Raw genomic sequence first — 26,832 nt, forward strand, 5'->3', positions numbered from 1 at the left:
TTTGATCACACACACTTCAACCCTCCTTACATTCTTCCCCCTCCCCAAATATTCTGCATTAAAGGAATCCATGTAACTTGATTCAATTATGAGGATCTTGTTCTCTACAAAAGGACTCGTATTCAAATCTCATAAGATATCCTAAACTGTCAGTTTGTGGTGCTTTGGAATTGTTTTTATAAGATTAAGATGAGCGGTGCCACTGGCAAGCGTCCCTGAATCCTTCCTATTTTTGACATCCAGTGCAGTAACAAACATTCTGTTATAACATGGAAGATGCAGAGTAAAAACTGCTTATGATAGCGTAGATTAGCTGCTAGCGTTCTCATCTTTGAGTCAAAGGAGGAGTTCCAGCTTCTAATCTAAAGCTATTTATCGCAGGTTCAAGTCCACAAAGTCTAAACTGATACTCCAGTGCAGTACTGAGAGAGTACTGCATGGTCAGAGGCACCATTTGTCTGAGGCCCTGTCTGCCCTGTCAGGCAAATGTAAAAGATCCCATAGTATTATCTTGAAGAAGTGCAAAGGAGTACAACACACAACCAGTGTGACCTGGTGAATATTTATCTCTCAGTCAACATCACTAAAACTGATTATCTGATCATCATCTATTAATATGTCCAAATTACTAGTGACTACAATTCAAGAATTATTTCATTGGCTGTAAAGCTTGTCCTGAAAAGCACTATACGAATGCAAGGGCCAAATCTTCGGCTCGGCGAGAGGGGGCAGAGCCGGCGAGTGGGGGCGGAGCTGGCAAGCGGGGGCGGAGCCTGCTTGCCGAGGCGTAAAATGACGCAGGGTGACATCAGGCATCATTTAGATTTTCAGTCCGGCGGGCGCACAGTTGAGTCACCTATGCGCCGACCGAACTGTCAAAGGCCATTAATTAACTAATTAAGCCTATTGAGAAACTGCCCGTCCAACCTTAAGGTCGGCGGAGGGGGGCGCAGGTGAAGAGCCCCAGGCAGCCTTCGCATTTTTCATGGAACCTCATCCACGGGCGGGATGAGGTTTCATGAAGTGTTTATAAATTAAATAAATTTTTTCATTAAAGTTTATTGACATGTCTCAGCTCCTGTGACACTGTCACGTGAGGGGACATGTCTTAAATTTCTTTTTCTTTATTAAAACTTTTGGAACCTAAACTAACCTCCCTGAGGCAGCTCTGTGCAGACCCTGACTTAGGGAACCCTGCCCCCCCACCCGCACAGGGAGCGTTCAGCGCTTCCGGGCGCACGTCACGCTGGGCGGACCTTAATTGGTCAGGTCCGCGCCCACCCCCCACCCCCACACAACCCCCGACCCCCCCTCCTCAGACAGGGTCTTTTTTTCCTTTCCGTTAATACCTTCCATCAGCTCCCAACATACAGTTTGTGCAACACTGGCAGAAATCCAAAATTAAAACTTGCCAGATTCACTGAAGAGGCCGTTGGGAGCCACATGGAGCTGGTAGCAGAAAGGAGCACACAAAACAAAGCTGGCAAAAAAAAAACCCAGCTGTACCTTTCACTGTAACCGAACTGGGCCTTGGAGGGAACAATTTAAGAGGGGGGGGAGACATTATTCGAAAGAAATATTTATATTTAAAATGACCCACCAGTAGCTACAATTTAAGTCTCAACTGTTTATCTCTACATGCCCTCTTCCAGTATATAACTGCTACATTGGTGCCAATCTGTAAATAAAAGCAGCAACTTTCTTGGTAAATTGCCGCAATGTGTGGTCTCACCCAACAGCTCCTCCTTGTTCGGCTGGAGTTCTTTGCTTAAATACTGCTCAGAGATTTTATGAGGGGCCAGTGCTGCTAAGGGAAAGGGGGTGGGGGGGCGAAAAAGGGAAACAGTAGGGTTACCAAGCCTCCCGGATTACCTTGGAGCCTTCACAAATTGAAGTTTAATCTCCAAAACGCTGACGTGAGTGACCCAGGGAGAAAAGTCATGGGGCCATCACAATAAACTGTGCGATGCTTTCATTTGCTTTGAACACTTTTGTTGAAGGTACGTATGCTTTCAAGTATAAATGTCCTAAAAGTATGTAGGACATTTTAAAAGTATTGGAAATGAAGGGCGGAAAAGGTTGCTTGAATGGTTGGGGTGGTCTTCCAATGGAACCTCCAACATTATGTTCAATCAAAGTTAGCAACCCTAGGGAAGAGCACAAGGGCGGGTCACTGTTGTTACATCAATGATGGAGTGGAGAATCAAAAATGGTACTACTCTGTTGCCATCACACCACCACAAGATAGTCCACTCATTTTGTACCAGCTATGCACATCCTAGTCAGTAGATTATCATCTGTTCTGTTACTTCAGCAAGCAACTTAAACTCCTACAACTGTTCAAACACATTCAATGCTCGAGCACAAGTATGATGCTTGCTGAAAACAAAGGAATCATCTAGTTCAGTAAAGTATTTTGTTACAACTTTAATTCAAGGAGTTTTACTTGAAAGGGGAAAGCCTATAAATTAAACATAAAGCTCAAGAGTAAGGAACTGGAAGTAAGTTAAATTTGCAACAAGTGTGTCAAAGAATACAACTAATTTGTAGCATCTTCAATGCAGTGAAACATCCCTAAGTGTTTCACAGGAGTACCAATCAAATTCGACAAGTGACATATTAGGACAGGTGACCCAGATCTTGGACTTGGTGGGTTTTAAAGTACATCTGGAAGGAGGAGATTGATGTAGAGAGGTGAAGAGGTTTAGAGAAGGAATTCTAGAGCTTAGAGCCTAGGTATCTGAAGGCACGTCTGCCAGTGATAGGGTGATTAAAGTTAAGGATCGGTGAAAAGGCCAGAATTAAAGAGCACAGGTATTCCAGGCTGGAGGAGGTTTACTGAGATTGGGAAGGGTGAGGCCATGGAGGGATTTGGAAACAAGGATGAGAATTTTTAAACTGAGGCATTGCTGGACCAAGAGCCAACATAGGTCCACGAGCGCAGGGGTGATGGGTGAATGGGACTTGGTGCAAGACTGTCTCAGATCAACACTTCTTCAAAAGTAAAGCGTCTGTTTTGTAATCCGGTAGGAGCTAGGATCTTCCTCTGAAAGACAGAAGTGCCTAATGAATTTAGGCATCACTTCTCAATATGTGGTCGCACTATAGCTGCCGGGAAAAGTTGCAAAATGCCCTTCTAACGTTGTATTCATTCATTAATCAACAGTTGAAATATAGCCATAATTTTAAGTCACTTCCTCAGTACTCATTAAAACTGACAACTCAGTGAGCCACCATTGAACTATGACCCAGCTCACACTGTAAAATGATGTAAGTATAATGTTGTAACTTCAGTGGCTGAATTTCTGATTAGCATTCTACACTTAATGTTGCAAAACTGGGCTGAGTGTTTCAAAACGATAGCAGCCACATAGGCAGGTCCCCACAATGTTTTGAAATCTAAGCCACACAGTTAAAGAATCAAACAGTATAGCTTTAGGTCAACTCTTGTTGGTAATAAGCTCTCTTTCAATGGGGTATTCAAAAAAAATTAAGAAGTGATTTAACACAATAACTCAACAGCAACTCATGATCCCAATGGGTTCACTCACAGGTGAATCATTGAAAACCAAACTTGCTCATTTCCTATTTCAGTACAGAACCCCCCCACCACACTACCACAGGTGCAACGCTTGCAGAGTTACTGATGAGGCGCTGTCTTCGAACAAGACTAAGCCTGATATTTCCCACTTTGGAGGGGAAGGTGAAGAAAAGTCAAGGGAACCAAAAAGCGACTCATGATTTGCATAGTTGGTGAGTGTGAATTTACTGTTGGAGAGGCAACATACGTAAGGAATATCGGTGAAGGACCGAAGTGGTTACCCGGTAAGGTAAGCTCTGTGACGAGACCATTGTCATACCACGTAGAAGTGGAGAACCGGATCACCCACAAGCATGTGAAGCATTTAAGAAGAAGGGAAATATTTCAACAAAATGATGTTCCACCTGTAACCAGTGGTTCTTGTTGAAGATGCTCAACCAAGGACCGACATACCCGATGTCTCTGTCGGAGTGGAAGACACTAAACTGCCTGTGCCTAATGAGGTACCTGATGTTAATGCAGTTCCAGAGAATGTGGTTCCTGCAAAAGATTCGGAAGTTGTGGAGCTATGACATTCCACACGGATCAGGGAACCACCTGAAGGACTGAACTTATGGGCAGAATATTGAACTCGGTGGGTGGGTGCGGCGCCAGTCCCGGCTGAGCGTAAAATGACGCGCCATGATGTCGGGCAAGCGTCCCGATATCATTGCATAGTCTCGTGATACTTCGTTTGGCAGGCTTGCGCCGCAATAGGCGTGTGTCCACCAGCAATTAAAATGCTTATTAAGACCATTAAAAAGGTAATTAAATTCAAATTTACGCAAATTTGTGGTTGACGGGCAGGCGAAAACACCAAGCGGCCTTTGTACTTTTTGGGAAACCTCATCCACGGGCGGGATGAGGTTTCCTAAAGCAAATAAAAATAAAATAAAAATTTTACACTTGAATTAAAAACATGTCCCTGCTTATGTGACAGAGTCACACGAGGGGACATGTTTTATGACATTTTTATTTTCTTCATTAGTTTTTTTAAACAGTGCTTCATCTCCCTGAGGCAGCTCCGTGCCTCAGGGAGATTGAAGCACTCTTTCGAGCACATGCACGAAGTTTGCGCTAGGCCCACTCTCCCTCCATCCACCGTCCGCACAGGCAGCGCTGAGTGTTGCTCGCATTCCACGCTGGACAGGCCTTAATTGGCCCGCCCGCGTAAAATCACGGTGCGGTGCCGATCGCAGGCGGCAGTCAGCTTCCCGCCTGCCCCCGCCAAGGGCAAAACTCTGCTCTATAATTTCATGACCTGTGTAAATATTGTTATGTCATGAGATAAATATCCTTGTAAATTCAAAATGTACAGTAATGCTAAAGGGGGAGGAATGTAGTAATTATAGTTTTGATAATCGTAGGACTGTAGCTTTAAGAATAATCTTGTGCTGTAAGATCAGATGATCTGTGTAAACCAATCAGTTTGCAGCGCGGGGAACTTCCAGAAGAGAGTTCTTCTTTAGTTATGGAGTTAGATGCACACATGTAGCTGCTGCTGCTGTCTTGTAAATAAAGATCAATGTTGCCACCAACAAAAGTTGCCTAGGAAATCAACTCTATAACATTGAGCATAAAAATATGCTAGTGGTTCAAGAAGGTAGCCCACTCAGCCTTCTCAAGGTAACTAGGGATGGGCAATAAATACTGGCCTTGCCCAGGCTGTGAATCAAGGGAAGAGGGTGTCACATTTAGCACTGTGGTTGTGTTACACAACACGATGGTGCCCTCAGTGTGAAAATGGGACTGTTTCCACAAGGACTGTATGTGGTCTCGCCTATCAATACTGTCACGGGCAGACGCATTAGTGACAGACAATAGCTTTTCCCCTCATGTTGAGTCACTCACCACCTGCCGCGGGCCAAGTCTGGCAGCTATATCCTTCAGGACTTGCCCAGTTCAGTCAGTAGTGCTGCTACTGTGCCATTCCTAATGGTGGGCATTGAAATTTCCCATCCTGAGTAGACTTTGTGCCCTTACTTCCTTCAGTGCCTCTTTCAAGTGGATTTGACATAGAGGAGTACTGATCTATCAGCTGAGGGAGGGTGGTAGGTGGTAATCAGCAGGAGGTTTCCTTGTTCATGATGCCATGCGACTTCATGGGGTCCAGAGTCAATGCTGAGGACATGCCCCGCCAAGTGTATCCCACTGTGCTGCCACCTCTGATGGGTCTGTCATGCCGGTGGGATTGAACATGCCAGGATGGTGATGGAGGAGTCTGGGACATTGGCTAAAATGAATGATTCTGTCAGTGTGACTATGTCAGGCCATTGCTTAGTAAGTCTGTAGGACAGCTCTCCCAATTTTGGCACAAATCTCCAACTGCATTGAGAGTTTGGAAATAACGCATATTGTACTGATACACTAGTACACTGGCTAAACTGCAGTGAGAATACTGTATGTGGTGTTGAGCATCCCATTCTGGAAAAAGATATTAAAGCTTTTGAGAAGATACAGTGTAGATTCACTGGGATGATGCCAGGTATGGGAGCCTACAGTTCACAGGAGAGAATTGAGATACTGGAGCTAATTCCACCAGAGCGCAAATGGGTAAGAGTAAATTGTTTGTTAAATTATTGAAGAGCTTTAATGGAGCTAATAGTGACTATTTCCTCTGTTGGTGGAGTCAGTAATGAGAGATCATCAATTTTAAATTGTCAGTAAGAATGTCAATAAGAATGAGAACAAGATTTAAAAAATCTTGACAGGGTACTGAGCACTTTTCCACAGAGACAGAGGCTATTGCATTGTATGTAGGCAAAATATTTGGAGCAGAGAATGACACAAGACTATGAGGACAGCACAGGCAGTGGGATTAGTTTTGGATTGTTCCAACACAGGTCTGGCATAAACACAATGGACCAAATGGCCACCTTCTGTGCTGTGAGCTTCTCCAGTTCTAAAAAGGATCACACAGTCATTATCTCCTGTACAAGTGGCTGCATTAGTCATTATAATTAGGGTCATATATTGCCACTTCAATTATTACAATCAATTATGGTTAGACAAGTTGACCTCAATAACATTAATCCATCTGACACTAGTTTATAATTTAGTTTAGAATAAATTTACAGTGTGCAATGCGGATAATTTAATCTCTAGTTTAAGCCAGATAATGGACCTAAAAAACTTTGTGGGCAAGTCAGAACCTTAAGTTATTGGAAACAACATGTGAGATCAGACACAGTCTGGGATCATCTGAGCTTTGGAAAAAATAGAATCAGGTTTAGAATGTTGCACCAGGGTTAGCAATAATGGTGGGCTACTGATGCATAGAAATGGCTCAGGATTTGGGGTTTATTTAACCTAGATCTCAGAAAGACCAGCTTTTCTTTATACAAAGCTTTTCAAATTCCCAGGACATCACAAAGCATTTCACAGCCAACAAATTACCTTTGGTGTTTAATGACTGTTGCTGTGTTGGCAAATGCTGCAATTTGTACACAAGTTTACATAAGTAAGTAATGAGGTGAATGACCAATTAATCCAAGGAAGAGTCATACAGATTCAAAACATTAACTCTTATTTCTCTCTCCACAGATGCTGCCAGACCTGCTGAGCTTTTCCAACACTTTTTGTTTTTATTTCAGTTAATCTATTATTGGCTGAGGGATGAATGTTGGCCAAGACAATCAGAGGACTTTGGGCTCTTTGCCAAAAAAAAAAATTATTGGATCTTTTATGTTCACGTGAACAGGCAATGGCTAAACTCTGGTCTCACGTTGGTGTGCACAGTGTTGCTGGATAAAGAGAGTTGTTATGCAAGAAAACTAATAGAAGCATACTATTTTCAGAAGGAATCTAGTGCTTAATGAGGGAAGCCAAATGTGTTTGAACTCTAAATTGTTTAGTCTACCTTCAGGGACAATGGGTCATAATTTGTATGACTCCTACCTTTGATACATCTAGCTGGCTCATGGGAGTGTGGAACTATCACTTATTCAACCTCACTTAAACAGCCAGAAAACTTAACATTGCAGAGATAATAATTTATGTTACTCAGATCTCTTTAATGATAGAACCTCTAAATAATTATTGTCAGAGCCTATTTCAAGTTGGGTCTTTATATCAGTGTGTAAGATTATTATCTCAGCTGAAACCCAGCACCTGCGACAATGCAGCACACCCTCAGTACTGGAACAGAATGTCAGTCTGGACTATCTGCTCAAGTCTCTGGGGTGGGGTTTGAACCTTTGTAATCTCAGAATAATTCTAACGTCTGAGCAGAGACACATTGGGTAAAATTTTTAGCTCGGCGGCTGGACACGCACCTGACTCCACCGAGCATAAAAAGACACGCGATATTTCAGTCAGTGGGCGTGCGTCAGAGTTGGCAGCTCGCCCGCCGATAATTAAAAGGCCTTTTAAGGCCATCAAAAAGTTAATTACAAGAAATTTTTCGCTGCCTGTCCACGGGCAGGATGAGGTTTCTAAAAGCAAATAAAAATAAAACGAAAACTTTTAATTTTTCATTAATAACATGTGACAGAGTCACATGAGGAGACATGTTTTATAACACCTATAAAATCTTTATTTTTAAAAAAAATCTGTTCGCCTGTTAAATCTTGATTTGCAAATGGCACTCGCACGCATGCTTTGCAGTTTGCGCTCGCCCTACTCTCACTCCCTCCCCTGCATGCACAGGTAGCGCTGAAGCTCACGTTTTATGTTGTGCCCGCCAACGCAAAATCACCTTCCGGCCCCGATCCCGGCTGGCAGTCAGCTTCCCGACCACCTCCATTGAGCCCGCCTGGCACGGGTGAAATTCTGCTCGTTGACTTCGATACGGTGGAAAAAATGCTGGCAAATACCTTATCACCTCTTTCAGCTGGTGGAACTTAAATTCAGTTAATAAAAATGTTGGAATTCAAATCTAGTTTCGGTAATGGTGGCCATGAAGCTATCATCGATTGTCACATGGACCCATCTGGTTCACTAACCCCCGTTGGGGGAGGAGATCTGCTGTCCTTAGCCTCGTCTGGCCTTTATGTGACTCCAGACCCATAGCAATGTGGTTGACTCTTAACTGTCCTCTAAAATGTTGAGTTTAAGGGCAACTACAGATGGGCAACAAATTCCAATGTCCACATCCCATGAAAGAATAAAAGAAGTTGCTCAGAAGTTCAACATCTGTTGCTATGGAAGCAAAAATGCATCCAGCAAAATCCAAAAAAACAATCAACCTTATCAATGAAAATGAAAATTTGGCAGTTACTGTAATGGTAGCTGACCTACATTGCCAGTAATATGTTCAAGCAATAAATTGAAGTAAAAACAGAAAATGCTGGAAAAACTCAGCAGGTCTGGCAGCATCTGTAGAGAGAGAGAGAAAAGAGTTAATGTTTTGAGTCCATATGGCTCTTCTTCAGAGCTAAAAGAGAAGTAGAAATGTGATGGATTTTATACTGTTTAAGAGGGGACAGAGCAAGATAGAAAGTCAGGGATAGGTGGGAGCTAAGGAGAAATTTGACAAAGATGTCATGGACACAGGACAAAGGAACTGTTAAAGACCAAAGAATGTCCTCATAGTTGCATAAGGGTAAGATAGAGAATGTGTTAATAGCAGAACAAGGGTCAGTGCTCTTTGAAAGCAAAATATAAGAACTTACAGGTGGACCTGTGGGAGTGGGGGGATGTGGGGAGGGAGAAAAGATTTTTAAAAATTGGGTTAAAAAAGGGGTAAAAATAGAGGATAGAGTTCATGAAGTTGTTGAACTCAATGTTACGTCCGTGATTAAACCAGGATTAAACACTCTCCCAACATTGCTGATCTAACTAGGCCTGTACGTTAGATTTTTTTTTAAATCCATGCTCTGTAAATCTGCCAATAATTATTAGGTGCATCTGACCTCAACGCAGAACGGACAAAACGTGGATTAACCTGAGCTGACATTTTAAATTATTCTGAAACACACCAGTAAAAACACTGACAACACAGCAAAAAAAATCATCTGAACAGCCTGAAACAACATGTCATTCCAATTAAAAAAGAATCAATGAGAAGTATTGTGAACTGTGAGGAGGACATAGACAGGCTGGTGCAATGGGTGGATACGCGACAGATGAAAATTAATGGAGAGAAGTGTGAAGTGGCACATTTTGAAAGGAGGAATGAGGAGAGGCAATAAGAGATAAAGGGTACCATTCTAAAGGGTGTGCAGGAGCAGAGGGACCTGGGCGGTATATGTACACAAATCGTTGAAGGTTGCAGGACAGGTTGAGAAAGTGGTCAACAGGGCATACGGAATCCTGGGATTTATAACCAACAACATAGAGTACGAAAGCAAGGAAGTTATGGTGAACCTTGGTATAAAAAAAACCACTCAGCTGGAATATTGCGTCCAATTCCGGGCACCACACTTTAGGAAGGATGTGAAGGCTTTAGTCTGTGCAAAAAAGATTTGCAAAAATGGTTCCAGGGCTGAGGGACTTGGATTAGAGAAGCTGGCGATGTTCTCCTTAGAGAAGAGACGGCTGAGAGGAGATTTGATAGTGGTGTTCAAAATTACGAGGGGTCTGGACGGTAGTGTCAGGCCGAGGAGGCTCAAAGAAAAAGTATCTAAATTTGTTTCTCTTCCATATTCTCTTGTTTAAATTATTTCTTTTTTGATTTGGACAATTGCTGGACTGATATAATGGCTGCATCTAGTCACATGCAGGTAGTTCTGGTAAAATTCTGAGCAATTCCAGTGGACAAAGGCAAACTCATCAACCTCCTACAATGTGACTTGTATGAACATTCCAGCCAGCTCTGGACAAAGGCAGAGCTGTTTGTGACACCTCATCTCCAATGTTGTGCAAATGGTTCCACAGTTACCTGCTCACAATGTTTTAACAAGGGCTCAATGGATCGACCTGAAACCACCGGGATTTAAGCTGCTTGAATTGCTTTAATTACTGCAGCTTTTGGGTTCTATCTTCAGTTGCTCTTTAACCTCAGAAGAGATAAAAGGGCTCCAGACTATAGCAGCCTCCCTCTGACCTCCACCTCTCCCAAAACCTGGTCTCCAGAAAGAATCCTGTATTTTGTCTACAAAGTGAACTAATTCCCCAAATACAAGAATACTTTGCTGCATCTTCACCTGCCTTAGTCTTCAATCGAGCTCCTAGGCAAAAGACCAGGACTTCCACCAGACAAAGCCAACTGAAAGAACCTTACTGGGCTCATGTGAAACGATAACTCTTTTTTTTTTATGGTCTTTGCCCTGTACCTTTATCTTTCCCTTATCCCTCTTTTACTGTGTGAATGTACCAGGGTCACATCATGAAATCCCTGCGTTTTGAGTGTGTGTAAAATAAATTAACCCTCTGATTTTACCCTATCTCGAGTTTGCTGTGGGGTTATTAATACAGGATTGGATCACTCCAAAACTGGCTTTCATGGCTTTTAAAAGTGTATTGGATAATTAACTGGAGACAGAATTTGCAGGGCTATGGAGAAAAGGTGGGGAATTAGGGCTAGCTGAGTTGCTCTTGCAGAGACCCAGCAAGGTCAAAGCAGCCCGCTTGATTGGCACCACATCCACAAACATTCACTCTCTCCACTACCGACACACAGTAGCAGCAGTGTGTACCATCCACAAGATGCACTGCAGGAACTCACCAGACAGCACCTTCCAAACTTATGACTGCTACCATCTAGAAGGATAAGGGGAGCCGACACATGGGAACACCACCACCTGGACGTTCCCCTCCAAGCCACTCACATCCTGACATGGAAATATATCGCCGTTCCTTCACTGTCGCTGGGTCAAAATTCTGGAACTCCCACCCTAACAGCACTGTGGGTGTACCTACACCACAGGGACTGCAGAGGTTCAAGGAGGCAGCTCACCTTCTCAAGGGCAATTAAGGATGGGCAATAAATGCTGGCCTAGCCAGCAACACCCGCATCCCATAAATAAATTAAAAAATACACAGTGGACTGAATGGCATGCTGTGCTTTGGCCATTTTGTGTTCCTATGAAGTAATGAGCAGAAATGCATTTTAGCCCTGAAATTACAGGCTTTATCCTGTTGTTCTTAACCAAAGCATGAACTTTCTGGGGCTATTCTGCATTCAATTTCAAGTCAACTTACACATCATTTAAATCCCAACATTGTAGATTTTGCATGGATTATTTCTGAAACAAGGAATAAGTGCTTGAAGATAAATTTACAATGATGTTAGTGACCAAACCCTATGTCCATAATTTTAACAGATTCACTAGTTTTATTTTATGTTTCTTTACTGTAAATGGCTTAATACCTGTTAAAATAGCAAACAGCAGAATATCATTCCCAAGACGATCACTGATCTCATCCCCTCAAGAGATTTTTCCCTCCCAAAGGCTTCCAACCTCTGCTTCCAACATCCCTACTTCTACATCCTTACCAAGAATCACAAACAAGATGCAGTGGTGGAACAATCTTTTCATCCTGTTCCTGTCCCATAGAAGTTACTTCTGCTCATCTCAAATTAACATTTTGTCAACTTGTCATGTCCATTGAAGTATGTCTGCATCTCTTCCAATGCCCCATGTCACTTTAAGAGTTTTCTGACCATAAATATCTCTTTTTCACCACCATTTGCATTCTCTACATCTCCATCCCTCACCTGGACAGTCTGAGGGCTTCTCTATCTCTTCCTTGAGCAGAGGCTCAACCACTCCCCATCCATCAACAACCTCCTCCACCTGGCTGAATTTATTCTTACACTGAACAACTTCTTCTTTGACTCCATTCACTTTCTCCAAAGAAAAGGTGTTAGTACGGGAATCTGTATGGATTTTAGCTATGCCTGCCTTTCATGGGATTATGTAGAACATTTCTTCATTCAGTGCTACTCAGGTACTTTCCTTCACCTCTATTTCCAGTACATTGACAACTGCATTGGTGTCACTTCCTGCTGTCATCCCATTCCGGAAAATTTCATTAAATTTACTTCCAATTTCCACCCCTCCCTCACTTTCAAATGATGCATCACCAACTCTTCCCTCCCCTTTCCTTCCTCGACTTCTCCATCTCCATTCCTGCGTAGAGTCTTTCAAGCAATATCCACCATTAGCTCACTGACTCCCACAGCCACCTTGGTTACCCTTCCTCCAACCCCTCTTCCCGAAAGGACTCTACTCCATTCTCCCTGTTTCTCCCTGTCTGTCACATCTGTTCCAAAGCTGCCACCTTTCGTCCCAGCCCTTCCAATACATGGCTTACTTCTTTCTCAAATGAAGATTCCACTCAACTCTGAGTGACAGGATCCTCGAATGTATCTGTTCCACTCCCCACACTTTTGACCTCCCACCTTTCCCTTCCACCCAGAACCATGGAGCTGTATCTTACAGGCCCCCGACAGGTGTGAGTGCAGCGGGGAAGGGGAGGGGGAGGTGAAGCACCCAAAATAGGGCAGGTGCCCACCCCACCACCTTCCCCGCCCACTCCTGAGCTCACTCCCATCAAACAGGGGGTTGGGCAGGTGCCAAAACCGGCAGCCCACCCGCCATATTCAGATAAGTACTCAGGGGTCAATTAGGCTTGTTATCAAGCCCATTGACCCTGATAATATGCTGCTCACGCATAGACAGCTGGGCAGGAGTGGGCAGCCTGATCTTAAAAAAAAGTTCTTCGAAGGGCAGGGGGGAAGGGGCTCTCCAGGGGCTACCCTTTGTCAATTGTGGGGCACCCCCCCCACCCCCACAACTTCATTCCTGCAGCCTTAAAGACTCCCTTAGCCCTTATTTAGCCCACCTGCAGCAAGTTATGGTTGCAGGGTGGATGGGTCGGAGCGAAGTATGTTGGCTCCATGGCTGACTTTGCTTCGGTGGGGGGGTGGGGGGAGGGGCGAGGGTGGGGGGAGTCCGAACCCCACCCCTCCCACCTGTATTATTCAGCCCATGACGTGTTCTCTTCATCCTCACCTTCAAACCACCAGCATCCACATTCAACGGATCATCCTCCACCATTTCTGATCCTCTATGCCACTACCAAACACATCTTTCCCTCTCCTTCTGGTATTCCAAAGAAACAGATCCCTCTGTGACACCCTGGTCCACCCTTCAATTACTCCCAGCACACACTCAGAAGGAAAAACCAGTTCTGACCAGTACCAGTCATTTCCAAGTTTTACTGGTTTTGCCCTTCTCTTCCTTTGGGACTTTCTTATGCAAGCATAGGAGATGCAACACCTGCCCCTTTACATCCTCCCTTCCTACTATCCAGGGCTCCAATCACATGCTTCAGGTGAAACTGTGATTTACAAGTGCTTCTTTCAATTCACTAAGTTGTATTCATTGCTCACAGGAAGATATTCCGACGATACAGAGACCAAATGCAGATTGGATGGTTGGTTTGCTCAACACACCTGTTTAGTCTGTGAGCATGGGCACAAGCTTCTAGTTGCTTTCCATTTTAATTCTCTGTCTCACTGCCACTCTAACCTGTCAGGCCCCTACACGGTTCCAGTGAAACTCAAGGGACAGCACCTCACCTTTTGATCAGGCACTTTATAACCTTCTGGGTTCAACAGTGTCAAGACAATGGGAACTGTAACTGAGTGAGATCTGCCTACAACTTCACCAGCTCACCAAAAACATATTGAACTGTTTAAAGAGAACCTGTTTTTCTAAAAAATATAAAAGGCATTGACCAAGATGGCTACCAATAGTCTGATGTTGTAAGTTGACTACTTTTCTGGGAAGTTCCTATATGGATTGCACTGCAGACCTGCCCTGACCTGTTGTATGGAATTTTACACCTGTGGATGTCAAGGTCCACTTCCAAATGGACTCTGAAAGGAAGGCATTAAAAATGCAAAGTGCTGGACTTTAATCAACTGTAATTCAATCAAGACAATGGGAACTGCCAACCAGCCAGACACATCCAGCAGACATTCAAAACGCCCTGTGGAGGATGAAATAACCCCACCTCCTATTGGTTTCTGAAACAAAAACAAAAATAGCTGGAAAAACTCAGCAGGTCTGACAGCATCTGTGGAGAGGAAGACAGAGTTAACGTTTCAAGTCCATATGACTCTTCATCAGTACTGACCAGACCAGTTCTGATGAAGAGTCATACAGACTCTTCACAGATGCTGTCAGACCTGTTGAGTTTTTCCAGCTATTTTTGTTTTTGTTTCAGGTTTCCAGCATCCGCAGTATTTTGCTTTTATCCTATTGGTTTCTACTATCTTGAAATGTATCAAAAGTTTCCGAGACATAAGATCAAAGCTGCGATTATTGATTCTACAATGATTGCAAGACATGATAATCGAATTCCTTCTTGAAACAGGTTTAAGAACTGTTTTTGCCAAGTCAGAAACAAAGAGAAAAATCAAAGTTATCTATAAACATTGCTGAATGGGATTTGAACCCTTGTCTCTGAGAATATTAACCTGGGCCTTTGGATTATTAGCCCAGTGACATTACCATGACACCACCACCTCCACCCAGAAAACAATAGGAGCAGAGGTTATGATCTGAAGTGGCTCTCTCTCTCTCTCAAACTAAGATTGTCTCCAAAAAAGTGCAATTACTTGAACTTCAATTCAACTCCAGACTTTTAAAGGAACCTCGTGAACCTCAAGTGGCTGCAACATTCAACAATCTATGTCTCAAGGACAAGCAAAGGACTTTTGTTTTTATTTGTTCGTGGGATGTGGGCTAGCATTTATTGACCTTGTTCAGAGGGCATTTTTTTTTTAAAGAGTCAACTCTAAGAGTCTGGAGTCACATGTCAGCCAGACCAGGTAAGGATGGCAGGTTTCCTTCCCTAAAGGACATTAGTTTGTCCTAAAGGACAAGGTTTTTTACAACAATCGACAATGGTTTCATGGTCATCATCAGACTTTTTAAAATAATATCAAATATCACCATCGACCATGGTGGGATTTGAACCTGGGTCCCCAGAGCATTATCCTGGGTCTCTGGAATACTAGTCCAGTGACAATACCACCATACCATTGCCTCTCCAATATACTTAATTGTATATCCTTTTAATTTTCATTTGGACTCTAACTTTTCCTACTTCTGAGATCTGCGTGTGTGTGTGTTATTGTGTCTTTTACAATATTATTTTTTCTTGGGTTTAGTAACCAATAAACTTACTCTTTCTTTGACTCAAGAAAACCTGCTTTGATTGGCTCCTTATTAAAAAGTAAGTGCATTTGGATTGGAAAAGGCGTTAACGCAGAAAAGAATTTTAAAAAAAACTTTGTTGCGGCCAACTGAGGGGGCCGGGTAAAGGGGAGCCAGTTACCTCCTCCTCACCTGGTCATAACAACAGTGATAGCGATAACTTCAGATCATAACCTCTGCTCCTACTGTTTGCTGGGTGGAGGCAGTGGCATTGTGGTAATGTCACAGGACTAATAATCCAAAGGTCCAGGCTCATATTCTAGGAGACAAGGGTTCAAATCCCACCACGGCAGCTGGTGGAACTTAAGTTCGGTTAACAACCTCGAATTAAAATCTAGTCTCCGTAATAGAAATTAGGAGCAGGAGTAGGCCATTCGGTCCTTCGAGCCTGCTCCGCCATTAATTATAATCATGGCTGATCATCCAACTCAATAGCCTGCTCCCGATTTCTCCCCATACCCTTTCGCCCCAAGAGCTGTATCTAACTCCTTCTTGGTGACCATGAAACCATTGTCAATTACTGTAAAACCATATCTGGTTCACTAACGTCCTTTAGGGAAGGAAAGCTGCTGTCCCTACCTGGCCTGGCCTACATGTGACTCCAGAGCCACAGCAACGTGGTTCACTCTTATTTGCCCTCTGAAATGGTGTGGCAAGCCAGTCAGTTCAAAGGCAATTTGGAATGGACAACAAATGCTGGCCTTGCCAGCAATGCCCACATCTCATGGAAGAATCTGTTGTTGCCATTTACTCCTTTGGACTTGTTTAGACCAATTTCTTCACGTCCTGTTGCCATCCCATTTTACCTTGCACCATCATCCATTTTTCCATTTAATCACTCCCGCCTTCTGCCCTATCACAGGCCTTCCCATTTGTTCTTACCATTCTCTCTCTTCTCTGTGTCTCCATACTTGTTTAAAACAATGACATCATTGACTTTTTGCAGATGATGAGTCATTGACCTGAAGCGTTAGCTCCGTTTCTTATTCCATAGGTGCTGTCAGACCTGCTGAGTACTTCCAGCTTTTTCAACAATAACAACTTATATTTATATAGTGCCCTTAATGTAATAAAATATGCCTGGGTGCTACATCACAGCATTATGAAAGAAAATATGACAGCAACCAAATAAGGAGATATTAGGGCAGTGACCAAAGGCTTGATCAAATATACAAGTTTTAAGGAGGGTCTTAAACGAGGAGGTGGTAGGTGTAGTGAGGCTACTCCAGAGGTTAGGGCCTAGGCAGCTGAAGCACAGCCACCAATGGTGGATAAGGTTGCCAACTGTGATTAAGTGCATTCCTGAAGGTTTCATCATGTGACTTGCCCCCCCGCTCCAGCCATTAGTCAGCCAACACATCCATCCTTGTGACACACTGCCTTCCCACACTTTGGAAAGCAAAAAGACACATTACCTAATTGGTTAACGCTTGACAGACTTTTTCAATATTTTCATACCTGGTAAAGAGAAACGTTCAAAGAAAATGTCAAAAAAAATCTAACTTTTTTAATGTCTCGATAATTTTTCTCCAGGGTTGCACACACAGCAGCGCCCTGCAGATTGATCTTCAATACCTGGAGACTCCAGGCCAGTCCTGGAGGGTTGGCAACCCTAATGGTGGGGCAGTTAAAATCGAGAATGCTCCAGAGACCAGGAATAGAGAAACGCAGATATCTTGGAGGGTTGTGAGACTGGAAGGGATTACCGAGATAGGGAAGAGTGACAACAAGGATTAGAATTTCTGTTCGTAATATCAGGTGAGGGCTGCTGTGACCTGCAGTAACTTCTAATTCAACCTTTGTATACATTTTTATCCACAGTATTTACTTTTTGAATTTCCTGATCAAATATTCTTTGATGATTCACGGTTTTAAGCCTATAATTTAGACGGATTCTTTGATTAAATCTTCACTAGATGATGGCCAGCAAAATCCAGCATTGCTTAAACAAGTGAATGTCTTTGGACCCATAAATCCCAGTAAAGGCCACACAGACCCACTGTCTGGAAGGCTTTGGGAACCCAGTTCAAAATGCAAGTATCTAGATCTGTAAACGACTTTGCTTTGCTGTTTTACAAGAAATCCTTTAAGAGACAGTTACATGTGGCTTAAAGCCAATGATTTAACATATCCTGTTTAAACTGTATACTGGAGAGGGAAATCACTTATCAGTTAAAACAGATTAAAGGGGAAGCATATTCCACTTAAACACACCATCATTTCCTTACTGGTGCCTCGCAATCACTCCATCACTATGTGCTATGCTGGTTATAGGGAACAGCTACAGTGTAGATCTCATCTTGTGCAGCACCATGATTTCATGAGCAGGAAATATTTTCCACACCACCCAGGCCCCTGGGATGCCTCGAGGCAGTGGCTTGGCAGCATAAACCCAGCAATATAGGTAAATAAGAGACATCATAAAGTATGCAGGTAATTATGTGGTAGACATTGGTATCTGTGGGGCTGCTGAGTGGAAAAGGCAGTTGCTTCACAGAAAAATTCACTGCGTGAGACAAGCCATTTTCAGAGGGAACCTAGTGCTCAATGAGGGAAGTCAAATGGACTTAAATGTGAAATTATTTAGTCTTGCTTCAGGTAAGATGGGTGATAATTTTTATGTCTTGTACCTTCACTACATCCAGCTCCTTCATAGGGAATCATATATCAAATCACAATTAAAGGAGCTAGAAAACCTAACATTGCACAGGCAATAACTTAGGTTATTCAGAGCACTTTCATTATGGAGCTTGCACTTAAAATTATAGACCTTTCAAAATATAAGGCTCATTGCAAGATGGGTCTTTATACCAGAGTTTCAGGTACACTGCAGCACAGCAAACAAATGATAGAAGCCGCTAAGCAGGCCAGTAGCAAGCAATCCAATGAATCAAGCTGTTCCTAGTGAGCAATCACTGTTGATTTTAAAATGTTACGTGAGTAGAGCCACTGGCCCTAATTAGAAGGCCTCACCGTGCCCCAGGCTTATTAATCTTTCAGAAAGAACTGCAAATAGCACAATCTGGCAAGCCAAATGCCAGTGGCATTCCAAAGTACAACTTTCCCCTTCAGCTGAACTTTGTTGAAAATGGCACCTTCTGGCTCCTCCATCCCAATTAAAGGGATATTTTTTTCCCCTCTAATAATTCTTTGAAAACTATTTCTCTACGAATGCTGATGCCCACAGCCTCTGCCATTTCAGCAAGCAACAATTAACAACAACATTTCAAATTCCCAAGGCAGAAACAAAAGATTTTTGTCTACTGACACTGAAGCATAGAATTATTACTATGTGCTAGACTCTACCACCTCACAGATCCATCAAAACCACAAAGCCTACTCGTAACAGGGTGCAGAGCTATGATGCAACCTTTCGACCCTGGCATCCTGCTTCCTCTAAATATGGAAGAGTCCTTCCATTAACTGAATTGTAACACTTCCCTCAAACTTTCATGTTTCAGCCAGCATGTGCTGCAAGGTGTTTCAATGCAGGCCATGAACTCGAAAGGATATTGTGCAGGCTAAGGGAAGATCTAGCAGGTGGCTTAATGTGCTACACCGGAACTTGGTAAGGACACACGTTCACCTTGACCATGTTGTCCGGGAGGTGTGGACAAATGAAACTTAAAATGCTGTAACCTGCAAGGCTACAGAGCTAGTGCCAGAAGGTGGGATTAAAATGGGCAGCTAGTTTTTTTCCTTTTTCGGCTGGCACAGACATGATGGGCTGAATGGCCTCTTTCTGTGCTGTAACTTTTCTATGATTCTATGAAACCTCCAGTATGGTACCAGCCTTGGAACAGCGAAATGGCACAAATGCTCAGTAATGGAGACAGGGAGTGGGGTGTGGTGGTGGGTGGGAGCTGGTGGTACAGGTAATGGAGTCCATGGCAGCTGCACCAACATCCTTGTTATAAAATCTGACGTTGGTTAGCACCAGTGAACTTTCAAACTTCATCCAAGGAGAAAACAGAGGGCAGCATTTCTTTACATAAACATTGAACTGATTTGGATATTCTGTTGGCTTAAGAAAAGCATTGGCAAAGCCTGTTTGACACTACTGAATCATTAACGCAAGTGACAGCACGGTACTCAGTTTAAGGATGCACAATTCCTGTGTACATTCAGAACTGAAATTACTTCATAATTCAGTTGTCTAATCTTCTTACGTTCTTTGTGCATGTTGTAATCGTACATCCTAACGACTGACTGATTGAAACAAGCTGCATGTTCCTTCAGTTATTTCTAATAGGCAGAGTACAGACTGTACTCAACTAGCCCGCGCTTGCAAGACCCAAAACAAATTGTCTACCATTAGATGTGATCCCGCAACTGGGCAGCACTGGCTGAACAATCCTGAGTGTGCTAATAGCTACACTAACAACCAATTTAAGATAATCAGTCGAGCTTGTAACGTGACTCATTTACGCTTGCTGGAAGCGACATTCATTCATTCATTCACCAGGAACTCATTCTCTGCCATCAAAAGGAATATGTTCAAGCCTGGTATCCTTTTTTGAATTATCCAATAACACGGGCTCACCGTTGCTTTCTCCATGGCACCGCCTCAGCTAATTATTTGCCTATTACAAATAACCGAAAGAACATACAACCAACTTGCCAACCAATCGGCACCCTTTTCTCCTTGTTGTGATCATTTGAAATTTGGCATTCTTGTGTTTGTCCTGACGAGTGCAAGGCAAAAACCTTTGGCAACATGTCTCCCTTCTCACCAGTATTCATGCTGTAATTACAATGAGAGCTTTTCAACCACCAGCTGAAATGTTAGTCATGTGATAAGAGAGAGCATTTCAATATGGTTTTTAATAAAGAGGAAAATATACCCATAATGCCAAAATTAGCAATGAGGGGATCATCCTTAAGACAACAAGAATTATACAGCACATATAGTTGGGATAATTTTGACTTTGGACAATAATGTAAAACAGATGATACTGAATTAGCTGACAGACAATAGCAAGGACACTGGCAGAGTGGCACTGGTGGGATGATGAATGCTGTCATCCTGAGAGAGGACAGTAGGTTCATGCTCAATGGAGCCACTAGCACTCCCCTGGGCAACACCACAGCAATCTTAGTAATCTGTTGCAGCATGGATTGCAGGGCTATTGTGAGAGCCTGCACACCTCTCTGAGCAGCCATGATGGAAGCTACCTGAGTTTGCAAGACTTCAATCTGAGTTTCCACTGCAGCACAAGATGCTTGTTGCTTCTGACATGTTTGTGCCATTAGCCATAGTTGTATATTGCAAGATGAGCATTTTATTATATTAGCAGCTCTCTCTGCTGCCCTCTCTATTGGGGAGGTGTAAATAAAGTTAATTCAATAATGGCTGCCTGCAGTTGAGTACATGTTAGTCTCATTCAGTGTAACAACACATGGGACACTGCATCATGGCTGCATCTGCAAGTGTTCTCACGGAGTTGACTGGAAAGGGTGGGTTCCCAAGCTCTGTGCAAAATTGGTGTCAGGCTATTGAACAGTGAGCACGTGGTCTCTGGCAGGTCTGTCAATGTGTTCAGCATTTCTGTATGCATCTCCATTAACCTTATTCTTTACAGTGCCTCACTGAAGTCCTCGTAAGTTCTCTGCAGTAGTCCGCTTGTGTGACCTCACCCTCTAGCGAACTGGCATCTGTGCTATCCTTTCCTTATCCCCTAGCTGCAGTCCATTTATGCTGACTGTCTTACCATGTGCAGATACCGACCCTAAGCTCGCCTCTAAATTACATGCAATGTCAAAAATTGAACTGGCGGCTGCAAGTGTCAAGACTGTGTCACGGTATTCCTTCGGAGCAGTCTATTCTTCCTCATCCACCTCTTGCCTCTGCTTTCAGTTCTTGGGTATCCGAAAGGACAAAAACACAAGCATGGGTTTATCTTTTCTTTACTCTTTCATGGGATGTGGGTGTCGCTGGCAAGGCTAGCATTGGCTGCCCATCCCTAACTGCTCTTGAACTGAGTGGCTTGCTAGGCCATTTCAGAGGGCAGTTAAAAGTCAACCACATTGCTGTGGGTCTGGAGTCACATTTGGCCAGACTGGCTAAGGGGTGGCAGATTTCCTCCCCTCAAGGGTATTAGTGAACCAGATGGGCTCTTATGATAACTGATGACAGCTGTCATGGTCACCATTACTGAGGATAGCTTTTTCTAATATTCCAGATTTATTAATTGAATTCAAATTCCACCAGCTGCTTTGGTGGGATTTGAATGCATGTACCCAGAGCAGTAGCCAATCCTTCTGGATTATGCGTCCAGTGATATTACCACTATACCACCTGCTTATGTTAAGGGGAGGAATGCAAGAGGTGCATTTTTAAACAATTTGCGAATTGAGGAACAATGAGGAGGAAGTGAGATGTGAGAAGAATGATTAGGTAGGAATGTACTGGGTCACCTTCAACAGTTTCAGTGCCGCTGCTGGTCAGGCCTCAGTCCTGGCCATTCCAATGTTGATGTGCACTGTCTCCTCCAATGGGATGAGAACATGCAGCCAATAGGCTCCTGCTGCCATGAGGGAGGTGCCACCTTTTCCTCCAAGAGAGAGGTGTGTGTGGTGCAATGTGCTTTCATGATGTGGCTGTCATGGTTGAATAGCTGGCAGTGTTTTCGAGCTGTGAGATGTGAGTGTGAGGCTTGCAGCTATGCTCTGTGTATGACAAGTAAGCAGAAGCTATGAATGTGAGGTCTGAGTCATGGTTGATAGAGATTGTTGGTAGATGAGTGAAGGTGGAGTGTTGAATGAAGCATTGTGTGAGGTTGCTGGTTTATCTGTAAGGATGTGACACTTGACGATGCATTCACTGATCTTGACCACTTGTGTGAGGTCATTAAACTTCTTCCTGCACTATACCCAGGTCCGCAGGGCTACACTGCTTGGACTGACAGTGATGGCTGCCCGCTCCCACTGTCTTCATAAAATTGGAGGGGTTTCCTGGTCTGCTGTGGATGGAAGACAACTCACCTCCTGTCCCCCTCCCACACCAAGGCCTCCAGTGCTGCATCAGAGAACTTCAGAGCACATTCTCTGCCATGTTACATCATAGTCACTCTTCATGAAGGACAGACACTCTTCCCCAGCCACGTCATCTATAAGAGATCCAATTTGGCTTGAAGTAGTACAAGTTAGCTTTAAGTGCTGTTAGCTATGCACAAACCTGGGCCCCACGCTGAGGAATGCAGCACTCAGCAGTGCGTTTAGCACTGGGCTACAGGCAGCTAACATTTAAATGAGCGGACAGCACCAAGACTGCATGCTGCCTGGATTTGAAGGAACGTCCACAGGTTAATCCTGCATCACCAACCCCGTTTTCAAGGATTATCCCATTTTGTTTCCTACGCTTTTATTATAAATATGTATTTTTCCACAGTTGAGTTTAAAATACTTGAAAGTTTGGGTGACAATTCCAGAGAACAACTCTCACTCTGTAACGCGGAACAAATGTACTCTGCTCAGATAACATCTCCTACTGTCAGGTTAAGCATTGTCATTGGTGGTGCTAACAAGTCCGCCCATTAAAATATCCAATTTAAATTATTTTCTTTAACAAAGATAGTAGCTCTTCTATCACACAGCCTAGAAAACCACTTGAATCATTGCTATGTACTTCTGTTTATTAAAAGACATCTCTGCCAAACAATGGATAGAACAATGGCAAATATAACAGACCTGCCGTCGCCTCTACTGTTACTGATTTAGAGGGAGGCAAGAACTGTTGAGGCGTAATTCAGTGTCAGAAACAATATTCTATGAAAGTTGGGTCTTAAAGGAATTTTCATCTGAGACCAAAAGCAAAATACTCTAGATGTTGGAAATCTGAAATAAATACAGAAAATACTCAGCAGGTCTGGCAGCATCTGTGGAGATAGAAAGAGAGTTAACGTTAACCCTGTTTCACTCTCCATAGGTGCTGCCTGGCCTACTGAGTATTTCCAACATTTACTGTTTTTATTTTGTTTGAGATACTTCGAGAAGCACTGAGGAAATGACGATGGTGAAGAATTGGAAAACTCATAAGGAATCATCTTCGGAATCCTTTTCATGGAAAAATACACATCTTACCTGAAATTTGAACCTTGATGCTCCTCCACTGTTTTGCCCCAGTACCTGTCTAGGCCTTAAGCTCTCTAAGTTTGGTGGGCTGGTTCATTGACATGATTCAGTCCCAGCTCACACAGGCGCATCTCCTGGAAGGAACTTGCACCGGGGAACAGGGATGGGATACACAAGAGGCCTGCAACTCCAGGAATTTTCTAGGCCTTTTTAATTACTTCTAGCCACAGCAAAGAGGTTTCAGACTTGAAGGGAAGCAGGGAGATTAGTCGAGAAAGGTAGTCCATGCCTTTTATAGGCTCTCTTCTCTTACCGCTTGACCTTTTTGGATGCTCTTATTTGAGGTGCTCAAGTGCAAGTTTTAATGAGAGTTTCTCCAGGTGCCTCTGAAAATGAGTGCCTTTCCATCCTTGAGTTGAATATCAGGTAGTTATAGTTGAAAGTCCAGGGCTGCCTACTTTATGAGTCCCTGGAAATCCAGGGGTAATGTGGCAAAGAGGGAGAGACCCAGTATAACTGGCATCTCCACAACATCTGGGACGTTTGCAATTTCCAGGAGGGGAGGGGGGAGAGAGAAAGAGTGTGTGCGAGAGAGAGAGACAGAGAGAGACAGACAACAGGAGCGAAAAAGAGGTAGAAGGGAGAAAGATAGTAATTACATCCACCATATTCACATTTAGTGAAATAGATTTTATGTTCCTTAAACTTTTCATATTGCTGAATTGTTATATTTTTGACCACATTGTTTGCCAATTGCACATTTCCTTATTTGGAGAAGGGAGCTCATTATAACCTGAAGGGGTTTAATGAACTTTCTTTATATAGTTATGGCTGGAGTACGATAAGCCCCGGGCACGCACTGTCTTATTCATTACTTTATTTATAGTTAGTCTATAGAGTTTACTCAGGTGCCTCCAGCATTTCCATCATGAAACCAATTGTGCCTGTGAGATTATCAGAAAATGTTATTAATAGACCTTGGAGCAAGTGCCACTGCTATTGTGTGTTTTACCAATAGGTCAAGTTCACATTTGCAACAAGCTTGTCTTTCTACCGCAATGGGTCGTCTCAAATGTTTAACACTTAACAAGTCCGAATGTTAAATTAAGTGAAAATTACTGTCTTCTAATTAGGATCGAGACAGTTAAACTATCAACTGGTGAATGCCTGGATGAGAGATGCAGAGCAGAGTTATACTACCAACCTTACATCATTTTCAGGCTGGGATAAAATCAGAACTTTGCAGGTGTGTTTCAACAGACATCAAGAGCTCTGCTCCCTGGGATCCAAAAGATGCTTACATTTTTTCCAGTAAAGGACCTGTGGAATGGTTGGCTCTCAGCCTTCAAAAGTGATTGGAAATGAAGTACAGCTTAAATTCAACACCATTGGGCAGCCTGAGAGCTATCTAAGCTGTAAATATTACCAAGGTTTTGCTGCGTACCAACTGTAGTTACACCTAGTTCAATGGTAAAGCGGTCCCAAGCCCATAACCTTTACCCTCTGGAAGATCAAGTAGCAGGTGCATGGGAACCCCATCATCTCCAAGTTCCCATCATGACTTGAAACGTATATCATCATTCCATTATGGTTGCTGATTCAAACTCCTGTGACTCCCATCACCCCTAACCATCTCCACCCCACCCCCACTAACCCCAGCGGCACATTGGCAATGCCCTCACCACATCGACAGCAGCAGTTCAAGGCGGCAGCTCAACACTACCTACTTGAGGGAAACTAGGGATGGGCAACAGATACTGGCCTTGCCAGCGATGCCCATCTCACAATAACCATTTTTAAAAAACTATTGTATTTTTGCTTGAGATTGTGTCATATCGCTTAATTAAATGCAACTTGGGTGACTTCACACTTGAATTAAACACACAATTTGTACCGATGCACTGTCTGAATTAAAAAGCATGCAGAGCGCTGGCCAATGAGATCTGTCCGTGCAAAGAACATGGCTGCATTTTTCACACCAGGGGGCAGAGACTACATACAAGGCTTTCTTTCTGATAATGAAACATACCGTCAAAGCTGCCCTTTTCTGTAGAAAACTGTAAAAGTTCATTGTAGGTTTCGATGGAAGGGCGGTAAACAAACACTCCCGTATTGAAGCAATCCGGCCAACCAGGGTCCGGCGCCGCAGATAGTTCTTCCCTTTCAAAGAGTTCATCGATGTTACATAATACCTGTCACAGATATCAGAAGCACTGGTTACAGGAAATACCCACAAGCTATTAAAAAAAAGCATCAGTGAAAATATTTGAAGGGAAAATATTGTAGGGCTAGAGCAGGGGAGAGAAACTAAACTGGATGGTTGTTTCAAAAGAGCTGGCACAGGTGTGATGGGCCGAATGGCCTCCTTCTCTGCTGTATTATTCTACGTATTTGTACATTGTCTAAAGTCGGTTGAACACAACAGCATTATAAACTAATAAAAACAAAAAAACTGCGGATGCTGGAAATCCAAAACAAAAACAGAATTACCTGGAAAAACTCAGCAGGTCTGGCAGCATCGGAGGAGAAGAAAAGAGTTGATGTTTCGAGTCCTCATGACCCTTCGACAAGGGTCATGAGGACTCGAAACGTCAACTCTTTTCTTCTCCGCCGATGCTGCCAGACCTGCTGAGTTTTTCCAGCATTATAAACTGTTTAGCACTTTTCTTTCATTCTACTAAAGAAAGGTATAAGTGAGTTTGAGTGAGCTAATGTACACTGACAGCAAAATGAACTGCAAACTGTACTGACTGACATCTCAGACTCACCTCTTTAAAGGCTGTACATGCTTAAAGTACAGTATTCAGCAAGTCACACCTTCGTAGATTGAAATTGTTAGGCTACACCATCTCATTGCTGTTTGTGGAGGCTACCTTACAACATAAATTACATTCCAGAAGTACTTCAATTGGCTGTAAAGTGCATTGGCATTGTTTAGAGGCTGTGAAAGGCACTCTGTAAATACAAGTTCTTTCTTTAAGTAGTTAATGATACTGCAGTCAGTCACTTTGAAGAGGACCTCTGAAATGTGGCTGTAGACAAACTGGCCATGTCTTCAGACACAAA

General features: G+C 43.2%; 1 protein-coding gene across 2 annotated transcripts in view; it reads right to left on the reverse strand.

Moving 5' to 3' along the window:
- Nucleotides 1–26,832, reverse strand: part of LOC121274049 (glycogenin-1-like) — a 78,471-nt gene that overhangs the window by 12,039 nt on the left and 39,600 nt on the right. For both annotated transcript variants that reach the window (XM_041181189.1, XM_041181194.1), the window contains exon 4: nucleotides 25,796–25,958. In XM_041181189.1, coding sequence (XP_041037123.1) covers nucleotides 25,796–25,958 — 163 coding nt within the window. The remainder of the gene's footprint in view (nucleotides 1–25,795; nucleotides 25,959–26,832) is intronic.

Source organism: Carcharodon carcharias, chromosome 2, assembly GCF_017639515.1.
Source record: "Carcharodon carcharias isolate sCarCar2 chromosome 2, sCarCar2.pri, whole genome shotgun sequence".
Classification (NCBI taxonomy): Eukaryota; Metazoa; Chordata; class Chondrichthyes; order Lamniformes; family Lamnidae; genus Carcharodon; species Carcharodon carcharias.